This window comes from Patiria miniata, unplaced genomic scaffold, assembly GCF_015706575.1.
Source record: "Patiria miniata isolate m_02_andy unplaced genomic scaffold, ASM1570657v1 HiC_scaffold_30, whole genome shotgun sequence".
NCBI lineage: Eukaryota > Metazoa > Echinodermata > Asteroidea > Valvatida > Asterinidae > Patiria > Patiria miniata.
Genome location: NW_024037070.1, coordinates 7,421,221 through 7,446,275, shown reverse-complemented (window position 1 = coordinate 7,446,275; position 25,055 = coordinate 7,421,221). Strand labels below are relative to the sequence as shown.

At 38.5% G+C, this 25,055-nt stretch overlaps 1 protein-coding gene across 1 annotated transcript; it reads left to right on the top strand.

Annotated features, from left to right (window-relative positions):
• The first annotated feature begins 14 nt into the window (after positions 1–14).
• Positions 15–17,675, top strand: LOC119739506 (adhesion G protein-coupled receptor B3-like). The gene is made up of 23 exons (XM_038214479.1): positions 15–381; positions 1,309–1,354; positions 2,327–2,559; positions 3,636–3,890; positions 4,478–4,546; positions 4,897–5,005; positions 5,572–5,691; positions 6,524–6,629; positions 7,558–7,672; positions 8,588–8,637; positions 8,975–9,107; positions 9,874–9,977; positions 10,205–10,307; positions 11,025–11,175; positions 11,488–11,554; positions 11,954–12,023; positions 12,264–12,361; positions 12,936–13,056; positions 14,753–14,794; positions 15,114–15,191; positions 15,781–15,823; positions 16,545–16,624; positions 16,799–17,675. The coding sequence occupies exons 1-23, from the start codon at positions 331–333 to the stop codon at positions 17,483–17,485; spliced, it is 2,931 nt and encodes a 976-aa protein (XP_038070407.1). The 5' UTR covers positions 15–330; the 3' UTR covers positions 17,486–17,675.
• Positions 17,676–25,055: the final 7,380 nt, after the last annotated feature.

Genomic DNA, 25,055 nt, shown 5'->3' with positions numbered 1-25,055 from the left:
TGTAGAGGTAGTAACTCGGTCCCATTTGGGTTGTAGCAACGGGTATATAAAGTTGCCCCTCCAATCGATATTTTCTGCGAGGTCTCATCGACGACGACATTCGAGGCCGAGTATCGAGCGGAATTTTGTGCAACCACCATGGTTGCTGGTCTCACTTTTAAGGCCAGCCTGAAAATCCTGGGTTTTTTTGCCCGTGGTATTTAGCATTTTCCGGCTGATTTCTCGTCATGCGGCGTACCACGAATTCTAGGGATAATCTTACTTGAGCGTCTTTGGGATTTTACGGCCAGGCGTTCCACGGAGGAAGGGAGGAATTTGCGTCTGGGCACGATGGGTCTCGTCGGTCTTTGTTTCGGCCATCGCCGCAATGGATATCTTTTGGTGAGTATTATAGTAATGACATTTTTAAGTTTTCATTAGCGGTTACTTTATAGCACTTTTTCATTCAAAATCCAAGAACAGGTACTTTCATTTCGTACCAGAATGTCGTTGGACTCCATTGTTGGTTTCATTTTTGAATTTGGACCAATAGATTATACCAAATTTGCTCTTTCAATTCAACAGGAATTTCCACGAGACGAATTTCCCAAAACTAAGGTGAATTAGAATGCGACATTCGTGACTTACACTTCATTCAAGAATTACCGGTACTCAGAAATGAAGCCTCTAGTGTACATTCGAAATTGAAATTAACGATGGAGCCCACGACGTCCTAGAACGAAATTAAAATATCTTTCCAGGGAATTTGAACTTGAATTATAAAGGAAAGCGTTAAAGGAAATGAAGGGGGGAAATGTAGTATCCAGACGCCACTTCTTTGGTTGTGAACAAAGTTTGTGGAGAGTCGAGTGCATGTTCAAAGTATTTTCTAACAAAATTGGAAATGATTCTCAGTCCGAGATTCATGTCTTTTCAACATTGTTGCAACGGCTGACCTTCACTGAGATAAAGATAAAAAAGCGGCGTCAGGTCGGTCAGGATGCAACACTCTTTCCTTCGTTTCCTTTAACACTCGTATCATTCTCTCCGAAACGGAAAAAAACCTTTACTAAATAGTCTCGAGAGTTGTTGTTTTTAGAAATAATCTGAAGATGCCACTATGTAGTCACATTGACTATTCGTCTGTGTTTTTGCTTAATAGCAATTATATTTTTTATAACTTGGCGAAATATCCTAGGTATCCTAATGTGTTTTTGCCTAATAGCATTTTTTTTTATAACTTGGCGACATATCCTAGTTATACTAATAACATTTGTTTAATGAGCCAGCTTTTTGAGGAAAATTGTTTCTCTTTTATTTCATCTGCAGGTGTGGTGTTTGACAGCGGCTTTGACATGTTTCCATCTATTTCCTGGTAAGCAACATTAATGTTGTATAGAGAGGTTCAATGAGTGATTATATAATTTCAAACAGTGTTCGTGCTCCTCATTTCAATCTACCAGCATTGTATTCCATATGTTTGTGCGTTATGAGCAGCCCAAAATAAAAGCGTCATCACTGAAAAATTGCCTGCATGGGTTAAGTTTACCCAAGAAAGGGTGAAAACTGGAACTACCCAAACTTGGGTTGTTCTATAACCAATTGTTTGGGTTAGAATTTCTGCTAAATTCAACCAAAACTTGTGGTCATTCAAGACCAAATTATATTTGGTCTTGTATGACTACAATTTGTCAGTGTTTTATGAGGGCTGAAACGTCCAAAATAGAAAAGGTAGCTTTTCCCGTTAAAGCATATAATTATAAATTCATTATACAAGAAAAATAATCGAATATATTTCAAGAGCAAGAGTAGAGCAACTTCAAGACCCTTAGTGTCAGAACCGTCACAACAAAAGCGGAATTTATTTAAAGTCGATTCAACCGAACGGTGCCAAACATGATACGACGTTTGTCCATCTGAAATGACAACCAAACAAACTATATTTGTTGCTTCACGAACACAATTATTGGGAAATTATACATGCAGAGAAAAAAAAAAGGAAACCCAAATGCCAGGACCATTAATTAAATTCTGCATGTACCACATTCAATATTTAGGATATGAAAGCCCAATTGATGAGTTTCTTTTAGTACAAGAATCATTCTAATCACTCATTTACTTTAAACACAACCACCGTTTTAAAACTTCTGTCCACGGTTGACAAAAAGGGCTTGTGTTCTTTCAGCAAAACGAAAACAATTCACATACATCCCTATGTGAATAATGTTTTCGTTTTCTGAAAGAACACGTACCCTTTTTATCCGTGTATTTAGAAAAGTCCTATACAATGAAATGGCTATGTGAAGAGTGTAGGAATCAAATTGATGTTATCTGTTTGGCACAACAGGGACAGTCGTCTACGGCCAGGTGACCACGGATGCCCCTGTCACCACGACCAATGGCACCAGTGTCACCCTCACCGCCACGACGGCAGGCGACAACTCGACCCAGGGTCCTACCCCGCCCCCTCCACCCACCAAGAAGGAGATCTTACTGGCTGAACTCATGGCCACCAAGTCTGAGTCTTTTAATGCCAGCGTTATCGACTTCATCGCCACTTACGACGATTTACAACTAGAGGTAAGTCCGTCGCTGTAGAATCCTGAAGAAGAAAAAGTTGAATCAAAATGTTAACCCTACCATGAAACATGATAATACTTTTTTTCTAAAATTAAACACGTAGAGGCAAACATCTCATGGTAATCCTGCAATATATACTATAGATATATCTCTCAGCACATGGCCCTCACTGTATATCGAATACCATTGCGCACGGCAAAAGATCATGGTCGATTTAAATCCTGGTACAGGAGATTTCTTCTGTCATATTATTTGTCATAACTCCTTTCATCATCTTCAATACGTCTCTTGTCATCCTTACTAAATTCAACTCAGTCCTCATGATCCTCTTATTTTTAATTCCAGTCTTTACTGTCTTTTGTAAAAGTCCTGTGTCACTATGTTCGTCTTTGTGTAGGTTTTTTTAATTTTTATATTAAGCTTGCTTATTCGAACAGCCACGTACTCCGTTTTTGTTTCAAAGAATGGAAGGTTTGTGGTAAACACTATGTGAATAATATCTCTTTTGAGTTGGTTTTGAGAAATGTTTGTTTTTGTTTCACTTCTTAACTCTGTGGTGTGCGACATTGTTATTACATTATAAAATAATGTTTAATTACTCCGTCATATTTTTTCGTCAAAAAAAATCCATACTCCACAAGTTCCATATTGAGACATAGTTAAAAAGCATCGTGAGTGGCCATTTGACGTGACCCTGGTTGAACTTTTGACCCAAAATTTCTGAGGCAAATATCAGACCCAGGCCAACTCCCATATGATTTGTATTGTCCTATATCCACAAGGCTTGTGAAGTATAGCTGCTGTTATCACAAAGCCATCAATCATATACACTCATATTGGTGCATGTATTCTTCCTTTAGTTTTTGTTTCTCTTCTTAATTTGTTCATATTTTAACTCTTCCTTATTGTATATATGCTTCTGGCAAGTATTTTTGATAGAAGAATGGAAATGTTATTGGATTTACTTTATTTGAATATAACTGCCACTTGTCACACAAAAATTAAGAGTATTCAATCTGTTTTGTGGACGTTAGCATGACCATCACAGCTATTCAATTTCAACATTTCATGAACAGGAGACGTTGCAATTTATCTACTACAACGACACCTACCTACTCAGCCCGGACGAGCGCCCAGACATCGCCAGCTACGACAGTGCCATCCGCACCATGTCTGTCATGCTGGACGTCCTGGGTGAGGAGGGGGTTGACCCCGCCCCAAGGGAGGTCCTCTGCACCTACATCTACGTCGGGGACTTGACCAGCATGATGTTCGAGGGTACCAGCCTGACTGATGCCACCGACTTTGGAGAGCTAAATGGGCTAGTAACGGTAAAACAATATAATTCCTTGATATAATCGTAACATATAGCTAATTCGGCCAAAGGGATATGAAATGCGAATTATAGTCTAAACGAAGGAAAGAAATCTACAATTTGGCAACTTTCAAATCAGGTCTAACGTGAAATGTAGCAGTTGCAAACGTGGATCGATTCTTTTGGACGAGCTCTTGTTTTTCATTGAAGAGGCTTTTATTAAGTAACTTAACTACGCGGAACTATTTTTTTTATGGGGAGACTAATACTACAACACAAAGTGGCAGAACTGTGTGTGGTGTGATATTGCTCCGTCACGAGTCATTGCCACACGCACCCGAGTTCCTGGCGGAAAGGGGTTCCGTCACCCACCATCCAAAACAACCTAAGCCGTCGGATCAAAGTGTCCCCCAGAGAGGCAGTGGCGGAATCTATAGGATTTTTTCAAAGGGTCGGCCTATGAAGTCAACACAGAAAGGCCTTAAACGATGAACCGAGATTTGCAGCATCTAACAGTGCCCGTTGACAGTTTACTGTGATCCAAATGTAGCTTATTTAGTTATTGTTTTAAAAGTGATCATTTTTGTCTTCCTATTTACTCAGTACATCATTGAGATTTGTGACATACTCATCGATGAACAGTATCACGAGGACTGGCTTGAAATAAGGAAGGTAAGCTGGTATCATCCATGTCCTACTTGAAACCAGACTATGCAAAGCTGGTTCCAGATGCACAAAGTTCTGTATAGTTAATTGATGCTGAATGGCTTTTCACTGGAAGTCTTTACATGGTTATGGGCGCAAAAGTAGCCCGAATGAAAGTGTATTTCAGAGGCTTGAAAATGTAAAAAGAAGTAGCTTTTTCCGTTTAAACAAAACATACAAACTGAAAATTTGTTAGGAGACAAACAAAGGAGTGTGTAGAATTGATGTGACATTCAGATGCAGCAATACTTAACAGATGACAAAAAGGATGATGTACAGAAATATTAAACTGCTCATTGGATACATTTTAATGTCAGTTATTTCCAGCGTTTGCGTCTGTGGTAGGCACAATCGACACCCTGTCGATTCTGCTGGCTAACATGCTGGAGAGATCAGCTAGAACGTTCAGCAGTGTCAAGAATATCGGTAAGTAACTTTAAACCAAACTGCTAAATTATTAAGTATACTAATAATCCTACATCCCTCTCGACTGCATTTTTTTCTCCCTGCAGGCTATAGTAATGTCATTTACCTTAATACATGTGTGCAAGATATCACATGATTGAATAATAACTTCATATAGAATGCGTTCGAGTAGCTTCCCCGTGTATACACGGGGTTTAAGCCACAAGGATCATCGAACACTGCGGTGTATACGCCCGGCATTCTGAGAAAATTAAAGTCAAAAGTTGTTGCTTGGCGGGACAAAAGTAAACTACTGTTATCTGCTGCACTGGTAAAACTAGTTTTACAATAATTGGTACAATCGGAGGATATGCTCTGAATTATCAAAAATATATGTCTATCCAATTGATCCGCGTTAAAAAATGGGAATATTTGTGTCATAAATCTCGTTCACTTCGTATTCAAGTTGCACGTAATATTAATATATTGCAGGTGGTGTATTTTTAAGTGAACTATATTTTGTTCTCATAAAGCTTGGTTTTATCCTTTATTTGCTTGGTTTTATCCTTTATTTTTTTGCTTTACAGAATATCATTTAGAAAAGAAAACTTGGAGCGAATTCCTTGAGGGTGATGTTTTCTTTGAATTCGACAAAAATGAAGGTATAGCAGTGCCACTGGACTACTTGCAAACTGTGGAATTTCAAGGTGAGACCCTTTGAACTGTACAGCCTCCGAACGTTATGCAATGTTGATAAACTTCCCTTTTTTATTATGAAGAACGAAACGAAAACAAAATCGCCTAAGCCTCATTTTTAGTTTCTGTCATACGAATGTCAGTATTCCGTCAAGTATGAACGGCGTTTTGCAGGTGCATATTTTCAGGGTGTCCCAAAAACATCCGAACCATCAAATCCCGCACTTTTTCACATCAGCTTATAAAAATATACATCGCAAATATCGCTTCATATTTAGAGAGTATAATTCATTGGCTTTGCAACTCCGAAGATGTTTATTGAGTTATGGTCAATTGAAAACAGGTACCGTTTTTCATTTTGTCCACGGCGACTGATATTTTGACTGCCGCAATAAAAACACGGGCCGAAACTTGCATCCTTTGAAAGAGGTTACCGAGCAGAGGCGGAGTATCACAGTAAACATCTAAGAATTTAACCAAACAGTTTCTTCAAAAACATGAAATGACCATTGTTGCAAAAATTAAAAATTAAAGAAAGCAAAACTACTCTCACCCAAATCTATCACATTCCTAATAGGCCTAAACTGATAATACCGTAAACAAAATGAATGAAAAATCGACCTTTTTTTTTAATTGGCCATAACTCAATAAATCATTTGCCCAATTTGAAAGATTTTTTTTCGTTTGTGAAAAGCTAGTGAACCTTTCTCTTCAAAGGTGTTTCCATTGAAAATATCACTCTTTGACCAGCTTTGCTAGGCTTGCCGTGTCTTGTTAGAATTTTTGACTTTTTTAAGAATTATGTAACGGCAAGTTCAATTTACCATTATCCATGATTTCCAGCAACGGACGTAGTAACGCTGGTTGGCGTCCGCTATCGCAACATCAGTGACATCATGGGTACCAGCCGAACTGGTGTGTCTGTCGTGGATGATATCCGGGGAAACAGGTACGAAGGAAATACATTGAGAAATTAAACCCACTGTGTGCTTTGCATAAAATGTAAAACGTTTTCTTTAACTTTGAACGCATTATAAACGCTTTTTTTGGCAATTGTTTTATACACTTGTAGCGTTTAAGGAGAGAATTATTACCGTTAACATTAACGCTTGTATAAACGCCTCATATAAACCTTCTGTATAAATCTGTCGTTTTAACGCCTCTTGAACGGCGCTGTTTGGGAAGTTAGGAAGTTAGGAAGCGTTTATAATAAGTTGAATAAGACGTTTAATGTTCCTAAACGGCGCCGTTCACGAGGCGTTAAACGGAAGGTTTAGGATTTGTCTTCCTTCAAGTCAATTTTCCATCATAAGCAGCTGCAAAAATTTTGTTTGAGGCTTTGTTTTAGTACGCCTACATGGATATCTTAATAATGAATCAGACTCCAAATTTTATCACAGGCTTTTTGATATAGTAAATGGCGTCTCTCCCCTTAAACGCAATAAAACGTTCACAAACTGTTACAAAAGCGTTTACATGTATCGTGTATATGTTAATAATAATAATTGTACTCTATGGATACTGCAATGTATTTGCTTTATTGTATAGAAATACATAAACGAGTCTGAGTTTCCACGAGAGCCTAAGTAATGCAGCAAGTTTGAAAAGATTCTGCAATACAAGAATAGTCAGTTTATATTCCCCAAAATGCAATCATTTTGTTCCTCTTGAATTTTTGCCTGTATTAAGCAAATATCCAACTGCAACAAAATATATCAGGAAACATTGATGTTCATTATTAACTCTGGGTAAAATGGAACTTTATGGGAAATGGAGGCAATGGAGGATGAGAAACTGGAGGTAATGGTTGTGGTATTACAGAACGAACTTTGTTGAATACTTTGCTAAAAGTTACATTATTTGTATATTTTCTGCAGCACATTCAGACCACGGGTGTTGTCGGCGGATGTAGTCTCTTTCACAGCCGTCAAGGAATCTGATTTGAGTCAGACATCCATACCAACAACATACAAACTGTACCACGAAGAACAGGTAACGTGCACACCGGATGACGGCTGATAAAATTGATATTTATGATACCGTATAATTGTCGATCTGGTTAACATTAATGTATAATTAATTAGGTCAAGTCATTCTGGAAAAGGTGTCTTGACTGTCGGGGCATTGAACGATATTTGGGGGGGGGGGGTTGGGGGGGTTACAAGCAGTTAATGTTTTGAAGGGCCCATGCAATGTAATTTATTTAATGTATTCCTTGCAAAGGCACCTTTGTGTCCCATATAACCCAATTTTCAATTTTCGTTTTGCCATTTTCAATTTGTTTGGTTTTTTTTGTGCCTTTTTGGTTTTCATGCTAATGCGAATTTCCATATTTATGAGCTAAAGAGAGATGCCATAATCAGGCAGAAACCTCAATGTTGCAGCTATTTTAGTAGTAAACGTTGCCAGAATTTGGGATATTTCGCTGTCTTAAATGTTGTTGTATTTGGTGATTCGTTATTGTGCCAAGAGGTCTACACGGCAAGCCATCGAGCAAAGTTTTCTCATAAATATTTTCAATAAGTACATTTTTGGGTTCACAATTTGAACAAAAAAACGTATATTAAATTGAACAGTGTCTTCCTGAAATGACAGCATCAGCTGCCCCAGTTTTCCGGAAAGGCATGGACAATTTGAATGTTTGAAGAGGTCCCCTTTTCAATAGAATTTACCAAAAAGGGATGTCAACTATCTTTCTTACATTTAACAGGAGTAAAATGTTGCACAAAATATGTTCCTAAGAAAAATTCACTTAATGGGCCCTTTAATATACTCGTGGTTGAGTTTATTTAATCGAAAAAGTAAGGTGTTTGCGGGGCCAATTTTGTTATGAAAAAAATATCGGTGAATGAATAATGAGTTTTGTTTGCATTTTATAAATAACTTATGTCATAATTTTCTCTCCAGATCGAATCGCATCAAGAGGCAATTTGCGTGTTTTGGGACTTTACAGATCGGTAAGTTTAACATATTTGAGGTTTCAACAGGAAAAAAAAACAATTGCCCAGTCCTTTTCCATATCCAACATTCTCTATTGTTGACGTGACAATTGAATAATAAGTGACATAGGAAAAGTAGTAATTATACCTGGAAACAATCTGCGATTTAATAAAAAGAAAAAATACAAGTTCATAACATTAAGATTTTGTTACAGTTTGGATACTTCAAAACACACGAAATCAAACATGCACGAAAATCAAATGGTGATAATGTACCACTATACAATGGTGGTGACGTCATCACATTCCTTTTATATACATACCTTTCGGTTATAAATAACTTTGGTTTTTTCAGTGTGGATGAAGGAGGTGTTTGGAACATTGAGGGTTGCTTTCTGGTGGACAGCAGCTCTGGTCCAGATACAACACTCTGCGTGTGCAACCACACGACCAACTTCGGCCTGCTTGTCCTGGATTCAGAAGCGGAGGTAAAAGACCGGTCTATTAATGCATGTTCCCAGCCGAATCATTATGCATGCAAGCACGTATGTCGGACATTAATCACGGCTATGATTGGTCAAAACGCCACAAGCTGGAGCTTAGTCGATCGGTCAAGTGTAAATGTGTCTATCAAATTTTCAGCAATAATCAATAGACCCGAGATGTAATGACATTTTGTTTGTGCGCTGTCTTATGAAAGCTGGATGGCTCTCGTCCCCACCTGGCTCATAAGACAGCGCACACGTGACGTCATTACGTTTCAGGTCTATTGATAAAATTGTGGTTATTTTTAGATTAATAGTAAGAATACTTAGAACGTGCCTGTCATTAACAGCTTCTCAGCTAAGTGAATCCATTTAGATAACGAAAGGTCGATGGTAATACAATTTCTGTCGGTGTCATTCGATGCTAACTCCTCGATCGAGTGTTTCGGCATGCTTTATTCCACAGAAAAAGCCCATGACTAATGTCATGTTTATTAATCTATCAAAATTGTCGTCAACATCGGAAATAACACGATCACTACAATACATCGTCCAAAACAGACACCTTTGTCCATCTTTGAGCTATCAATAATCGATACGTTGGCAATCAGTGCACTGGGATACAATTGATAGACTGAAGGAGTATAGAGCTGATCAATTTTATGGATTGAAATTTCCTTTATTTTTCTCACTGCCCATTGTAAAGCTTTGATTATATCTTTTTAAATCAATCAAACTTCTTTTTTTTCCCCTTTCGATCATGATTCAGGAGATTAACTATCACTTCATCATTCATACCTGGCTGATGACTGTCGGTGGGGGCGTTTCAGCTGTCCCGTTAATCGTGATCCTTGTCATCTTGATATATCTCGGGTAAGACTGACTGGATAATTAAAATTATGATATGAGTATCGATCAAAACTTTTATGATTGCAATCATGCCTTACAGCTGTCAATATTTAATATGTTAACCATTGTTCTCCAAGAAACTGTTTACTGATTACAATCCCCCGCAATTCCCAACATGTTTTTTATTTATTCTATCCGCTCCCCAGTTGATGTTTAACTTGGTAACTATTTTACTTTCGTTGTCCTTTCAGTACTTTAAATGGCCGGCGTAGGATGGCTCAAATTAGTTTCGTCATTTGCTACCTCATCCTTATGTTGCTGTACGCCACAGCCAACTTGGCCGAACTAAACCAGGTCAGTATAGAGGTTCTTCGTAAAACAAACAAACAAACAAACAAACAAATATTAAAAACTTTAACACAAACAATCTCTACCAATGTCAGTGTGCAAAGTGCTGTTATATAGAGGTCCCAATGAGCCAATGATAAAATGGTAAAATTAGAATTATAAATATTTAAAAGGTCGTCGGTTGTTTTCCACATAATATCTCTAATCCATCACCCATCGCCAAAAATCCACTATAGGGCCAAATTTCTGTTGTTCATTGTTGTACAAAATCTTACAGGGAAAGACTTTGAAAAAAATTTCTGGTAACGCTGTAGCCTATAATTCTCCATTAACATTTATTTAAAAAGTAGCGTTAGGTCATATATACATTTCACGATAATTAGCCTGAGAAGAATATCTTTGACGTTTTCCCTTTAATACACCAGGATTATGGTAAGGTTTCCTGCTCAAGGACACAACTAACGTGGTTACCATGGATCACTGAGATAGAACAATTTCTGTAACCAAATTGACTCAACGAACATGGTTTAACTTGATGGCCAAACAAAGTGTTTCGTTTTTTGAAGGTAAAACAGTCGGTCTTATGAGATAATGCACATTTTCTAAATTAAACAATAACAAGACTTTGGATCCAGGCATAACTATAGTGTCCAATTGGTTAAAAAATATTTATTGGATTTCATGTAATGCGCTTCTGTCCTTGCTTGGATCTTTGATAACCAGTGGGCTTGTATGGGGTTCGGTCTGGCATCCCATCTCTTCATCCTCGCATCCTCATTCTGGTTGTTCGTGATGGCGATGCTGCTCTTCACCAGGGTAACAGACTTCACCAAAGGGGAGGTCAAAACGTGGCACTGCGTTTTCGTTGGTTGGAGTAAGTCACAACAGTATTCATGTTTCTGAAATTTCATTACAACATCAACACCCGTATGCCGTAATCTACCATAATAGTTATATTGTGTTGCACGGTAATATTCGTTAAATGATTGTGTACAACTAACTAAGCTTTTTTTTTTTAAACACAATTCAAAAAGTACCATTTCATCTCCAGAAGTGTATAATATTGTTGCTATTATAGCCCATACTGTTTCAATTGAGTGTAAAGATCGAGTGGTCTGGTGACGGTAATGTTCAAAGTGCTTGCAAAAAAAAAGCTAAATTTGAGTCGCATGATTCGTATTTCTAGTTCTACCGATGGTGATTGCTGGTGGAATAGGCGGTTGGAAATGGGCGGTTTACGGCAGCGGAAGCAGGTATGTGCGGCTCAGAAGCCGTTAGCACTAATTTGATTATCAATTTCACCTGAACCAATGAAATAAAAGTATCGACGACAGTATCGACTATTGAGACATAGCTAGAAAGCACCTTGAGTGCCCCTTTAACCCTGATTGAACTTTTGACTCAGAATTTTGGAGGAAAAGATCAGACCCAGGCCAATTCCCATAGGATTTGTATTGTCCAGCTCTATATTGATCCATTTACACACTTTCGAAGGGATTGTTTGCACCAAAACGCCTATTGAAGGGGATCGTGTTCAAAAGTAGCACCCATGTATCATTATATTATGTTCAGTACTCTGGCAGATTACAACAACAACAAAAAACATGGCGGCTCGCAATATAAGAAAAAGCTTCAAATCTATTTTTGTGTAGGTGCTGGCTAAACGCTGGTGACGTCATCATCAACGCAACGTACTTTTATCCACCAATTGTCACGAGTGCGGTAAGATAATTTTTAGTGTTCATACTGTAGAACACGAAGAAGTTTACATGTATCCAGAAGATTCGCATTTTTAAGGTAAAATAGCAAGAAAGAACTTATGATTCATATATTATGTTCATAATCCGATTGGATTACTGTTCTGGAAAACTGTTGCATTTTTAAAAGAATAATTATACTCCTAAGAATAATTATTAATCCTTTCCTTTTTTTGTACCTTTAAATTCCACATTTGTTTTGCAGGCCACACTCTTCATGTTACTCTTCTCATTGCGCGCTATCAGGATGTCACAAAAGCACGCCCTCTTTGTCAGAGAAGTGGAAGAACTGGACAAAATCAAGTGAGTTTTATGAGAAAGAAATTTGTATAAACCATAACATTATCAACGATCTTTAAGTATTTAGCTTTTTCTCACGTAGTGACTTCGGCCAATTTCATTTTAAATTTCCAAGTTTCAAAGTAACTCACTTTGACACAAACAGGAACTTATTTTATTTAGCAGAATCGATCAAATGTCGTAAGGCCTACACTCTTAAAAGGTCTCCGGTCATCATTCGACCCGGATCCGGGTCAGATTTGATCTGACTCTTTTTTTTTCAGGTCAAAATGACACCTCCCTGAGACTGAGTCACTTTTGGGGGCCAGTTGACATGGGCCAGTTGACACGAAAAATTGTAATCTTGAAAAAATGTCACACTAGACATGACAAATTGTGTTGATCCAGAACTAAGTATCAATTTGGATCGAAAATTTGCCATTTTGACGCAGAAGATTGCCAAGTCAAATCTGACGCTGATTCATCTGAACTTCATCTGAACTTCAATTCAGTAGTATGTGGAAACCGAAAATTTGAATTGAAACTGCTTGATTCGAGAACGGCAGTTCAGTTTTTGCTAAATGTTTTTATTTGACAGGGGTACATGTTGGTGTTTCCTTGCCATCCTGCTATCGGTTGATCTAACCATCTTCAGTGGAATCAAGTCTTTCGAGATGGAGATGTTGGGCTATGCGTTTGGTGGTTTACTCTGCGTTCAGGTAAGTATCATTGTACCTCGATCTACGGGGCGAATTAAAAAAAAAAAGTAACCCAAAAGGTGGGACCATTGTTTTAGTGAAGTTTTGCACGTAGCACTTTTGAAATCTAGGGTGTGAAAGCCCAATTCATAAACTTTCTTTTAGTACAAGAATCATTCAAATCACTTATGTAATTTCCAAGTTACGGAATTTTAAACACAACCACCGCTTTATTAAAGTTCTGTCCACGAATCACAAAAAGGTGAGTGTTCTTTCAGCAAAAAACGAAACAAATCACATAGGGATGTGTGAATTGTTTTCGTTTTGCTGAAAGAACGCACACCTTTTATGTGATCAGTGGACAGAACTTTAAAACGGTGGTTGTGTTTAAAATTCCGTTACTTGAAAAGTACATGAGTGATTTGAATCATTCTTGTACTAAAAGAAAGCTTATGAATTGGGTTTGTATCTCCTAGATTTTCAAAGTGCTACGTGCAGACCTTCATTAAAACAATAGTCCCGATATTTTGGTTTCTTTTTTATTACTCGCCCTGTATGGTATCGTATACTGTACTGCGCCAAAGGCTAATTCAATAACATGTCGAAGACTAATTCAATAACATGTTCATTACGGACTTTGCCTTAAACAGTGCAATAAACAATGTCCATCTAATTTGGTGTAACACCTTGGAATCCTACAGTAATTCAGCAATGTAATGATTAGTTATCGTATAGCAAAGAGCCTATGTCATATCAATGAAATGGTAAACATTACGGAACATTTAAACAGAATGTTCAAAATTCTGTTTCCTGAATGCCACATTTCGGTAACAATTAAGCGGAGGCAAAACTTAAACCGGCAGTTGGAGGCTTTGTTTTGGTACATGGGTATCTCCAAACGTGAATCTAACTGAAATTTCACCTAGGTCTTTTACTATAGCAAATGGCGTCTCTCATCATAGGGCCTAAACGCGTAATAATGTTTATAAACTGTTACCAAAAACACGTTTTTTGTTATATTTCCCTTCCCAAGTAGGTTTCACACTATAACTTGGTATGAAAAGTTTTACTGGGTGTACTTTTTTTTGTTAATAGCTTCAAACTGCAGGAATTTATTTTCATTAACAGTTTTGAAGTAGACCAAATTTGAATTCCATTTGATACTAATAACTGATTGTAAAATGTGAATTACCGACAAAATGTTTCTTCGTATACTGTGTTACTCTCTAAATTTCAAAGAGTGAAAATTCACTCCATTCGAGTGAAGATTCACTCCCACAGTCGGAAACTAGGGACTAGACGTTTGAGAGTAAAATGTCTTCAATCGTAAAGATCGAGGTTTCACTCGAGCTTCGACTGAAGTGGTTCATTTTTCAGACTATTTCAATCGAAAATGAGAGTGATTTTCACTCTAAAACGTTTAGTCCCTAATTTCACTCTTTGGAATTTAGAGAGTAATGACCCAGGAGACTAGTGGTAAAGTCAAGATTTTTAAGAAGCCTATTTCGTTGTTTAACATAATTCTGTCCACTTAATTATTGGAGCCAGATGGAAGAACTGATACCAACCTGTTTCAGCCATCGTAACCTAAAAGCGATGACTGCATTTTGTGGGACTTGTGTCAAAACAAATTCCTACTAAAAATTAAATGCTTTTAGGAAATATTGATTGGCTGCAGTAAGTGGAGTAATTAAAATCCGTTGTCTTTATTTTGTAGGGCCTTGTTGTTCTTCTAGCAGAGCTACTTCTTAATTCAGAGGTAGGTTGACATTAAAAAAAGAAAGGTTCGTTGACTGAAGTTCAGCTGTTCAGGTCATTTTATTAGTATCGTTTTTTTATTTCGTATTTCAAGGGATAAATATGCAGTACAGGAGAGAACTGTTTTCTGAAAAGGGACATCACATTATGTAAACAATTACGAATTGATGACATAGTCTGTATAGGCAATTGAAGTAAAGACTTGTTCATGTTTGCATGAGGGAGAATGACAGGTGTTTTACACAGTGGAAGCAAAACACACAAGTGAACAAATTTCATCCATTTTAATTTGAAATTGAATGCGCCTTTCTCTTTTTTAGATTAAAGCAGCTTGGAAATTAAAGAAGGACCCTCCACCAGTGATTAAAGATGCCGATGAAGACGACGACATTGATTATGTGAGTCGGACATTTCAATCAATCGTTTTCGTTCAATTGATCTTATGTGTGTGTCAGTATATAGTTGATGGGATACTTTCACCTGCAATTTGTGCATAGCTGTCATATGTCAATTCTGTTGTCTTGAGTTTATTTACTTGATATTTGAAAGACATTTTAGAAAACCTTTGCACTGTAAGAGTCATTATTCCAAGTGATGTGATGGTTTTTGAGATGCAAGTTTTGTATGTAATGGTTGTCACAGATGGAGAGGTAAAATGTTTATGTTTCGAAGAATTCCATACACTCTTAAACCTGCAGGGTCAGATTTGTCCTGATGCTGGGTCACAATGGTACTTTTACTGAGGTTTAAAATTTCTGGAAAATGATCCAGAGAAGTACCATGTCTGTTTGACACGGACAAGTGTCATTTTGACCCTAAAAATCATCAGGTCAAGTACGACCCCGATATCGGGATCAAATCCGACTTGGGAATTTAAAGAGAGTAGATTTTCCGAAAGGTTTATATCATTAATTGTCACATCGTGATCAAATTACATCTCAGAAAGATTTTCTTAATTCAGGGGAGTTCTCTGCTTTTCTTTCCCAGGGTGTCGATGGAAAACCCAGCAAGAAATGGAACTTTAATGCCTGTAAGTCAGTAACTTAACTGCATCAGCCAGTCAGTGAAGTTAATCAATTTGAATTTTTCTTTAAAAAAAATTGCACCATCAACGTCTACATGCATCAACGTCAATTATACGTTGTACAATGTGTGGTTTATAAATGTCAGCATGCAATAAATCAGTCACACTCTCTCTCTCTATGAAAGGCTAAATGGTTTACCAGTGGGAAATTGCCTAACTTTTGTGGTATTTTTGTTCCAATCATGATTCATATAGTACCTTTTCATGCTTTTGGTGTTTTGAAATATTTCTCCAAAATTGATCTTCAGTGATCTTATTTCAAAGACGTTGAAAACTTTGCCCTGCCAAAAGTTCGTGAATTTCACTTAAACATTAGCCACACAATAGCATACATATTGACTGTTTTATTTTCGAGTCACGTGCACCGACACGCTGCGACGGATGTTGGTCACAGTGACACGGGGGAGCTGAGGACCCTAATGCAGGGAAGAGCGGCGACCAAGTCCCGAGTTGGTGTAGGTTAGGCTGCACCCTCGCATCATATCGCATCGCACCGCTTCATGCCAAAAATGGGAATTATTTGCCAGGACAATGTGGGTCCAATTGGATCATTCCTCTTTCTAGTTGAGCAATATTTTTTTTAAGAATAATTCCTTTGGCTAAAATAAAAATATAAGTTGAAACGAATAATGATATTTAACCTTCAATCACCGATTAATGTCAACAGCAATGACAGTGGACGACTATGATGATGACGATGACAGGGACATTTACTCCGAAGTCTCGTCTCGTCCGGGAACGAGTCGGGTAAGTCAGTAAATAATTACCAATAGTGCAATCAAACATGATCAAGTTGTATTTATTGATTGAACGAGACGCATTAGTCCAGAACTTTGATATACTCTCTAAAAATGCCCCGGGTATATTGCTTTCGAAAAAAAACCGTCTCTCAAGTTTTGAACAATTTATCTCATTTCTTAGAGCGCTGTATCGACTATTACCGTGGGTGACATTCAATACGAGGAGCCAAAATATACGGGCAACACCCTCCGACCGACCATGGTCCCGCCGGGCGCCGGCCGCCGGAGCCCACGACGGAACCCCGGCACACGAAGCCCACGGCGGAGCGCCGGTAGGCGAAGCCCTAGGCGCAGCGCCGGCGACGGGGCCAGCCAGGGTAGAAACTCAGCCGACGGGACGAAGCGAGGGGGCTTCATGGAGGAATTCCCCGTCAAGATGAAAGGGAAAGCAAGCTACGGGACCACCGACTACACAAGCTTGATCACCGGCTACGGAGGAGGCAAGAAAGGCGATGTCAACAACCTACTCCCCAAGTCCAAACGGACCAGTATACCGGGCTCAATCGAGGATCCAGAGGAGGATATCAAGCGCATCAGACAGCTCAGCCCCGCCGGTAGGAAATCGGCCGAGGGACGGGAGCTGTCGGACCTTGGGGAAAGGCAGTCCCCCGAGGGTGGTTACGGGGAGGACAACGACGGCTACGACGACTATGACGAGGAGTACAACGAGGATGGGTACAATGACGAGGACTATGGGGAATATGATGAGAACTACGAGGGGAATTATGACGAAAACTATGATGAGAATTATGACGAGAATTATGATGAGAATTACGATGATTACGGTTATGATGAAAATGAAGTTTAAAAAATGTACATCTTTTGCCAATGCGAAGTATTTTTACACCACATGTTGCATTTGTGTCCACTTGTTTGGTGCAAACCAATAAAAACCGGTAAGATTTGGTAACCATTGATACAGGAGGCAACCTTCATATACAACAATTAAGCAATTTCTACTATCTTATATAAGAAAAAAATTCTCTTTCCCTGCCATTCAAAAATAGGGTTATGAAGTTAGATTTCATTTTCAAATCGAAATACTAACCAGAACGTATGGATCAAACTTAATACTTGTTTTACATGAATGTTTCAACATAATATTCATGTATTAAGCTTCAGATAAACCTCTGTAACAACATTTCCGTTTGATTTCCAAATTCGAGATGGATCATTACACCCACTTAACATTAAATGGACATTGATAAAAGTCGACATTAAGTTCTTTTTTTGTTTAGCAAATGTTATGTAATCAGTTTGAGAGACGAAGGATGATGCGTTGTCTTGCTATTCGGGCACACGCATTTTTGGCCTCGACTTTCTAGAACTAAACTATTTTGTGGATAACAATGACTAGAGACCCTGATCTTCGGAGATCTTTGCACATGTAAAAAAAAAATTAAACTTGTCGAATATTTGTTTTAACATTTGCCAAATTGTAAAGAAATTCCCAAACAGTTCATCGTTTGTGAATATGATTAGAAGGTTTCTAACACTGCAAATAGTATTAAATCAACACACTGTGAAGACAACACACAACGTCACACTGTGATTTTAACACTGACGACCGACAAAGACAAACCACCCGTTCGACCCCCATTCTATAGGGTCGATGATTGTGAATACTGTACATTATGGATAATAAAGATGTAAATTAAATGGTAAGTTTATGTTTATAGAAGTAATTACAGCCAAAGAAGAATGTTGATGTGTGAACCTGCTGCTTTCTTATATCACAGTTGTAAAGTCGGCATTTATATTTGAAGAAAAGTCAACTAGCATTAAAACCGAATATCTGTGAAAAGAACAAGTTGTGCTCTATAGGCCTATACCTTTGTGAATATCTTTTTCTTGGTGTGATTGTTTGTTGCTTTTTGATTTGAGTTTTGTTTTTGTTTTTGTTTTTGTTTATTGAGGTCAGTTACTCTTATCGTTACTTCTGTTCCTACCTCATAACTTCTTGCTCGCCTGATAATATTCCAATGCTTTATGCTCGCAACATAAGACTGAGTTCGGTGTGAAGATAAGTTTTATTTTGATGATTCGACCACGTGTTGTAGATTTGAAACACCAAGAGTCCCATCCTTGTATAACAGCACATGAAGAAAGCAAGCTAGCTTTAGCTTTACATTCCGACAGGAGTGAGAGTGAAATGAGTCATGACCACATGAGACAAAAGAAATAGTAATTCTTAACCAAATGTAGTCCGTGTAAGGTGGATAGTCCTATAAAAGTCGTCTTATTTAGATGTTATATTTGGCATTTATAAATACAAATGTACCTAAGACACAGTTTACCTATTCCTATTGTGGCCGTGGCCGGTCTTAAACAGTTGATAAAGACCGAAAAGGTATTTATGAATTGGAAGAAATATGTGCTTGACCGGTATTAGACACTAAGCACTTACATTTAACACTAAACCGGCCAAGCACACATTTATTCCCTTATTACTAGCTCGCGCGAGGGGTGTTCAGAGACCTTGGTTTTCGAATCAAATATTGTGCTTCTTTATTTAGTAAACTATAGAAAAAAATGGCATATTTTGGCATTAAAAATGTAAACAGGCATCCGCACGTTTATCAATTTTATTGTTTAATAATTGAGGTTTCTGAAGCACAGGTTCAATCGGTTTATATTTTGGGAAAGTGAACAATGTCTTTATTCAAGAGTACAGATAAAATGCTATGGCAACCGTGTTTACAATACAACACGATTAAATATTCAAAAAGGCGAATGCAGTCAAATCAATATATACCTTCGGCCCATACGAATTGGAATCATCAATATCTCGCAATGTCAATATCTCGTCATCGACTGTGTCAATAGCTCCCCCACAAAGGAGAGTTTCAAAAATTTAGTGCGGCTCAATCAATAACATGACAGTTCGGGTTATGGTTATTGATTTCGGTGGAAAGATACATTTTTGATACGAAAATTATTTATCATTTCGCTGGTAACATGAAGTAATTCAGATCACTCCACAGACGCATACGGGATCTGAGACTTAATGGCAAGCCTGGTACCTTGCTAATATTTCTGTATAAATTGGCATGGGCAGGGCTCGAGTGCTAGTTTGTGACTGCCATTCATAAGAACCAAGACTTTTATTCATGAGTGACTCTTGCAAACGTTTTGTGTAAGGCGACTGAAGTGCTACATTATCGGAACTATTTGTGAAGTGTCCCATGTCCGACGGATCGGTTGCGGAAGGCCAAAAATCATGAAGCTCATTCAAGTTGGATTTGCCATGCTTGTAGGCCTTCTCGCAGTCGAAGTATCGATGGAATTTGGTGAGTATCATGTTGTGAAAATCAAAATGCAGTTGGTTAATAATGATTGTGGATCTCATATATTTGGTGGCCAATGCATGGCATAACTATATAGTGGGGAAGGGGCGGGGTCCGTGGGGCCATTCCCCAGCTCGTGCTCCTGTGTACCTTCGATCGTTGTTTGAAACTACGACTAACGTCACCGTGCAATGCACCCTCTAGAAAAAGATATTCCCCTGCAAGTTCCTTCTGCGTTATGCCAGTGAAGGTATGGAAGTTGGGTAAGAGCCTTGCCTCTGGAAGTAAAATATCATCCTATCCCTAACCTTCCCAAACAGCTGGATGGTTTAGAATCGCGGTTGCCCCGACTTTTTCAAAAAAGAACTGTAATTAGGTCCTCAAATTACATGTAATTATACTCTGCCGCCTCCCAGACTTTGTACAGGTCGGCATTCAGTTGAGACTGAGCACTATTATACAGCGTCGCCGCGGAAACACATGCCGCCATTATTTTTATATCATTTTAAAGCTTCGAATCCTAACTTTATCCCTGGTAAGTATCGGCTTGATCTTCAAAAGGGTTTGGAAATGATGTATGTTCAAGTAAAGGCATTTCGAAAACAAACTCAACCTTTTTCAAGGGAAATCAATCATGCGCATATTTTCTAATGTGGAAATGGTTTATCATGCTCATGATTCACGTGCAAATGTACCTATTCAAAAAGCGCGCTCAAAGTGTGACTCGAGTTTGCATATTGTGTCCCGCCTCATGGATTTTCCTTGAAATCGGTTGAGTTTGTTTTCGACATGCCTTTATTTGAACACAAATAGTTTTAAAACTCTATTAAATATCAAACCAATACTCACCAGGGATAAAGTGCAGATTCCAAGCGTTAAAATGGTATAAAATAATGACGGTACGTGTTTTTCCGCGCCGACGCTGGAGCCTCGCAAAAAAAAAAAGAGGATTCACCATCTTCGCTTTGAGATTTAATTCATTTATATACCATATGCAATTATTATCGATATGTTAAACGAGATCTTCTGACCGCGGTAACGGGTTTTGTTCCTTGTTATCGGCATAAAGCTAAGCCATAATTGGGAGATTGGTATGTGAGAAATAAATAATCCCAGTGAAATAATGCTAAAGAAATCAAAACAGTGATCTTATACCTCCATGGGCCTTTGACGGGTTAAAAAAAAAGGCAAACGTCGGCCTCTTAAATTTGCGTTACATTTAAGCATATACAAACACTATTTTACAATTATCTGTAAAAGCACTACCGATTTAACGAGAAAAACCTTGCTCAAAGTGAAGATAGGACTGGTACCAAATACCCTGTGAATTTGTTCCGCCTGAAATGGTATCATTCAGAAGAAAACGATCATTGAAGGTGGTTTAAGAAAGTGTGCCATCTGGCACAGTGGTAAAGGGTGGATCTGGGGTTTTTCGCAAGGCAACACAAAATTAAAGTAATTTATCCGAGTCTATGGAATAGCTGCTAAATTATTGTATGCACAACAAGCGTCTATGATATGCGTGAAGGGGTGCATCTTGATCTCGAAGTTCTGACCATTCAGCGAGGGCCTTCTATCGGGTCTTATATAGCCAATTGACCAATTAACAGCTTAGGTCGAATTTTTTACTAGAAATGACGTCACAATTTCTAAAGTCAACTCCGATTGGCTGGGCCAGGCGGTCGCCTAACAGTTTCATGCACACATCAAACGTTGTTGCGGAGCGTGCGGGCTCTGTTGAACAACGGATGATAGGCTTATGCTCAGACTAGGGCGTGCAGATGGCCATGATAAGGGTCTTTTTTCATTAAAATGAAACATACGGGTTGAAAAATCTAGGGGGAATTTGTTGAAGAATACGGACGGTACATCTTTGACTTCAGCGGACGGGCAATGAATGTTCATTGTGATGGGAGCTGATCAGTCTGTTGTCATGTCAGCGCGGACGCCAGGTTGAGATACAAAGGGCAATCAATATTTAAACAATCGAATTGTGCCTGCAATATCTCTCGGAAATATATTTCAATTAAAGATGTATAGGCCCTACCCCGTCCTCCCCAAAAATTGATTTTTCAATTTGTTTGTTTTGTCTGGCAGTCAATAATTCCAAATTTGTGAAAATATAATTCAATATCTAAACGAGCTATAGAAGCAAGTAAAGGCTAAAATTTGTATTCCGGGGACAAAAAAGTGTGTGTGTATGGGGGGGGGGGGGGACAAATGATATGATAACTTTTTAAAAAGTGGGGGGGGGGGACTCCCCCGTCCCCCACCGATCGACTCCCGGCCCCAGACTAACCATTACATCAGTACACCTTTAAAACTGTCAGTTGTCAGAGCATTATGTAAAAGTATATGTCGTAGATCAAAGTTGCTCCTCTAAATAGAGTAGGCCAAACAATTTCGCCTTATTCCTCAGAAAAGAAGTATTTTTCCTGGATCCAGTTGCATCACAGCCATAAGATGCCGCTCTATGCTATGTGGTCTGTTCAACTTAATTCTTTTACTGGTCAGCAGAAATTCACTGGTCTCAGCATACAAGCTAAAGTAAATCATCATCTTCATTCACCTCATTGTTACCATTCTGCTGCAGCTATTGAACAGTAGGCCTCAACCAACATTCTGCAGCTTAATTTGAATTACCTAGTCCCCACAAAATCTTGCTAGTTATTATATTATACATTGTGTACAGTGTGTTAGGTATACTTCCTCTAAACACACATAATGCGCGACTTTTACAATTTTATTTTACTTTGTTGGTTTTGAATGATTGGAAACATTTTCTATGGCTTATTTATTTCCTAGAAATCCCATGCAATACATCGGAGATAAGTTTTGAGAAATCGTGCTACATGATTTATGGAGGGCAGAGAAACCACTCATCAGGAGCGAGGCATTGGTGTGCCAGTCGGGGTTACCATCTACCCGTGATTACCAGTCAAGAGGAGGTGAATTTTGTAAAGGAGCCGGCGACAAACATGCCAGCTCAGATGTGGACTGATGGAAGGAAACAAAACAACGCATGGGAGTGGGGCGCTGGAAAAAGCATCACATGGGATGTGCAAGGAGACGGTGGAGGAGGTGGAGATAAGACATGTCTTTTGTTCAAGTCTGGAAGTAATAACTTTCATGCTAAAAGATGTGACGACACTCATGCAGTTGTGTGTGAAAGGCGTAAGTAGTACACACAGTGTTGAAATATGCTTTTGTAAAACGCCCAGTGCGGGTTATTAATTCTGAACACGGGATCCATGGACCAATCGGCATTATCTTCAAATGAACTCTGCTGTACATTCTAAATTATATCATAAAAACCAAGCGTAGGCCTATATGCATTGGTAAAATGACGGTAGTCATGCTAACCCATACATACTTTGTCCTGATTGATTCAACCAAACTTGGACGTTTTGGGATCACACTTGAAGATATTTTTTTCATTAATTAATGGTTGCAATTATTGTAGCTTTGAAAAGCAGGGAAGTGCCTTTATGATATTTTGTAATTGTATGGTGAAGAAGGAGTAAAACTAGAGAGAAATGTTGTGGATACACCTTGTCAAGTGATCAAACTCTATTGGAGTCATCGGTTTTGAGAAGAACCTATAGCGGAATAAAGTTAATTTCTGTTTGCAGAATGATGCCAAGATCATCATCTAAAGATATTTAGTATAGAACAACTGTTACTTTCTTCGAAATCACACTTCTTTCCTTTCGGAGTTGGAGCTGGAGTAATGAACAAAATTGCCTATTTCGAACGTGGTCTCTCAAAATTTATCCCAAGTTGAAAACTGGATTGTTCAGTCGGAAGGGCAATGGTTAAGATTAATCAAATGCAATTCTATCATCAGTATCTCACTATTAATTGCCTGTTGTTGATTTTGCGTGTGCGGTTTTTTTTAAATAGCCACATCACCAAACTGCACTGCAGATGGACAGTGTGGTAATGGGAAGTGTGACATGTATGGAAATTGTAAGTGTCTGCGTGGATGGAGACGAGGCCCTGCCATGAACTGTACTGGTAAATATGAGTGTTTACTTGTGTTCAATTCTGCTCTTATAAATACTTCTGCCAATCTTACTATGTGTGCCTTTCTCTTATGTCTCATTCTATAAGTTTAGGGTCCATTGTGTGACATTTTTCTTACCTCAGAACTTTGTAATTCTTCTCAGGGCCTTTGTTGCTGTGTCTAGGTTTTTTTTTATCCACGTCTATGACGCGACAATGTGTGAATGACCGAAGACCCGATGTAGAAGGTTTCCTGCTGATTGGTCAAAATCTAGAGGTCAAGATGCGGTTGTCTTGCATAATTAATCAGCGAATCTGCACAAATATTATACCAGGCTTTGGCTGCCATGGTCTTTACATAGACTACCCTATTATAATCCCAACCCCTTAAACCTGCCCTTTGGCAGCACTATTCCTAAATTGCGCTACTGCAACCTATTTTGACTTCAATTATTTCACAGAATTAGCGCCAACAACCACTCCTGATGGGCAAACAATGCAATACACCACGTCACAACCGAGGACAACCAGTGGAGAAACCATCCCGACCACTGCCGATTCTACAACAGCTGTCAGAGTTGTTGCTTCAACATCAGTTGAAACAACCACAACAGAGGAAGCAACAACAACCAACGTAGAGACTACAGAATATGTAACAGCCGAGTTATCATCAAGCACTGAGACCACTTCAGGTATTAAAATAAACGTAATTTGGGAATTAAGGTGTAAAAGGTACGAAGGATCACTTGCTTTTTGTGCATTTGTCTCACTTAATTGAAAAACCAAATTGCTCAAAATCTGAAGAAGGTTTAATAACAACTAACTTGTTAAAATTTCAGCTCAGTAGATACTATACATTCGGAGAAAAAGTTAAAAAAAAAACTACGCCAACTTCTCATTCAGGCAGTAAGGATTCCGATGATCCTTGCCCACTGATCTCTATTACTGATTAACACTCGCTTGTGGGGTATAGACTTGCGCCCATTTACGGATTTTACCAAGTAATGAGTTCTGACGGGGCAGCCTGGTATTAAAAAAAAGTGTGGCTGCGGACACACTTTTACAACCATCTTCAGTGGTTGTTTA

Coding starts and splice junctions, on each gene's coding strand:
- LOC119739506 (XM_038214479.1), top strand. CDS start 331: ATGGGTCTCGTCGGTCTTTGTTTCGGCCATCGCCGCAATGGATATCTT. Junction 382..1,308: donor GCCGCAATGGATATCTTTTG/GTGAGTATTATA, acceptor TTTCATCTGCAG/GTGTGGTGTTTGACAGCGGC. Junction 6,630..7,557: donor GATGATATCCGGGGAAACAG/GTACGAAGGAAA, acceptor TATTTTCTGCAG/CACATTCAGACCACGGGTGT.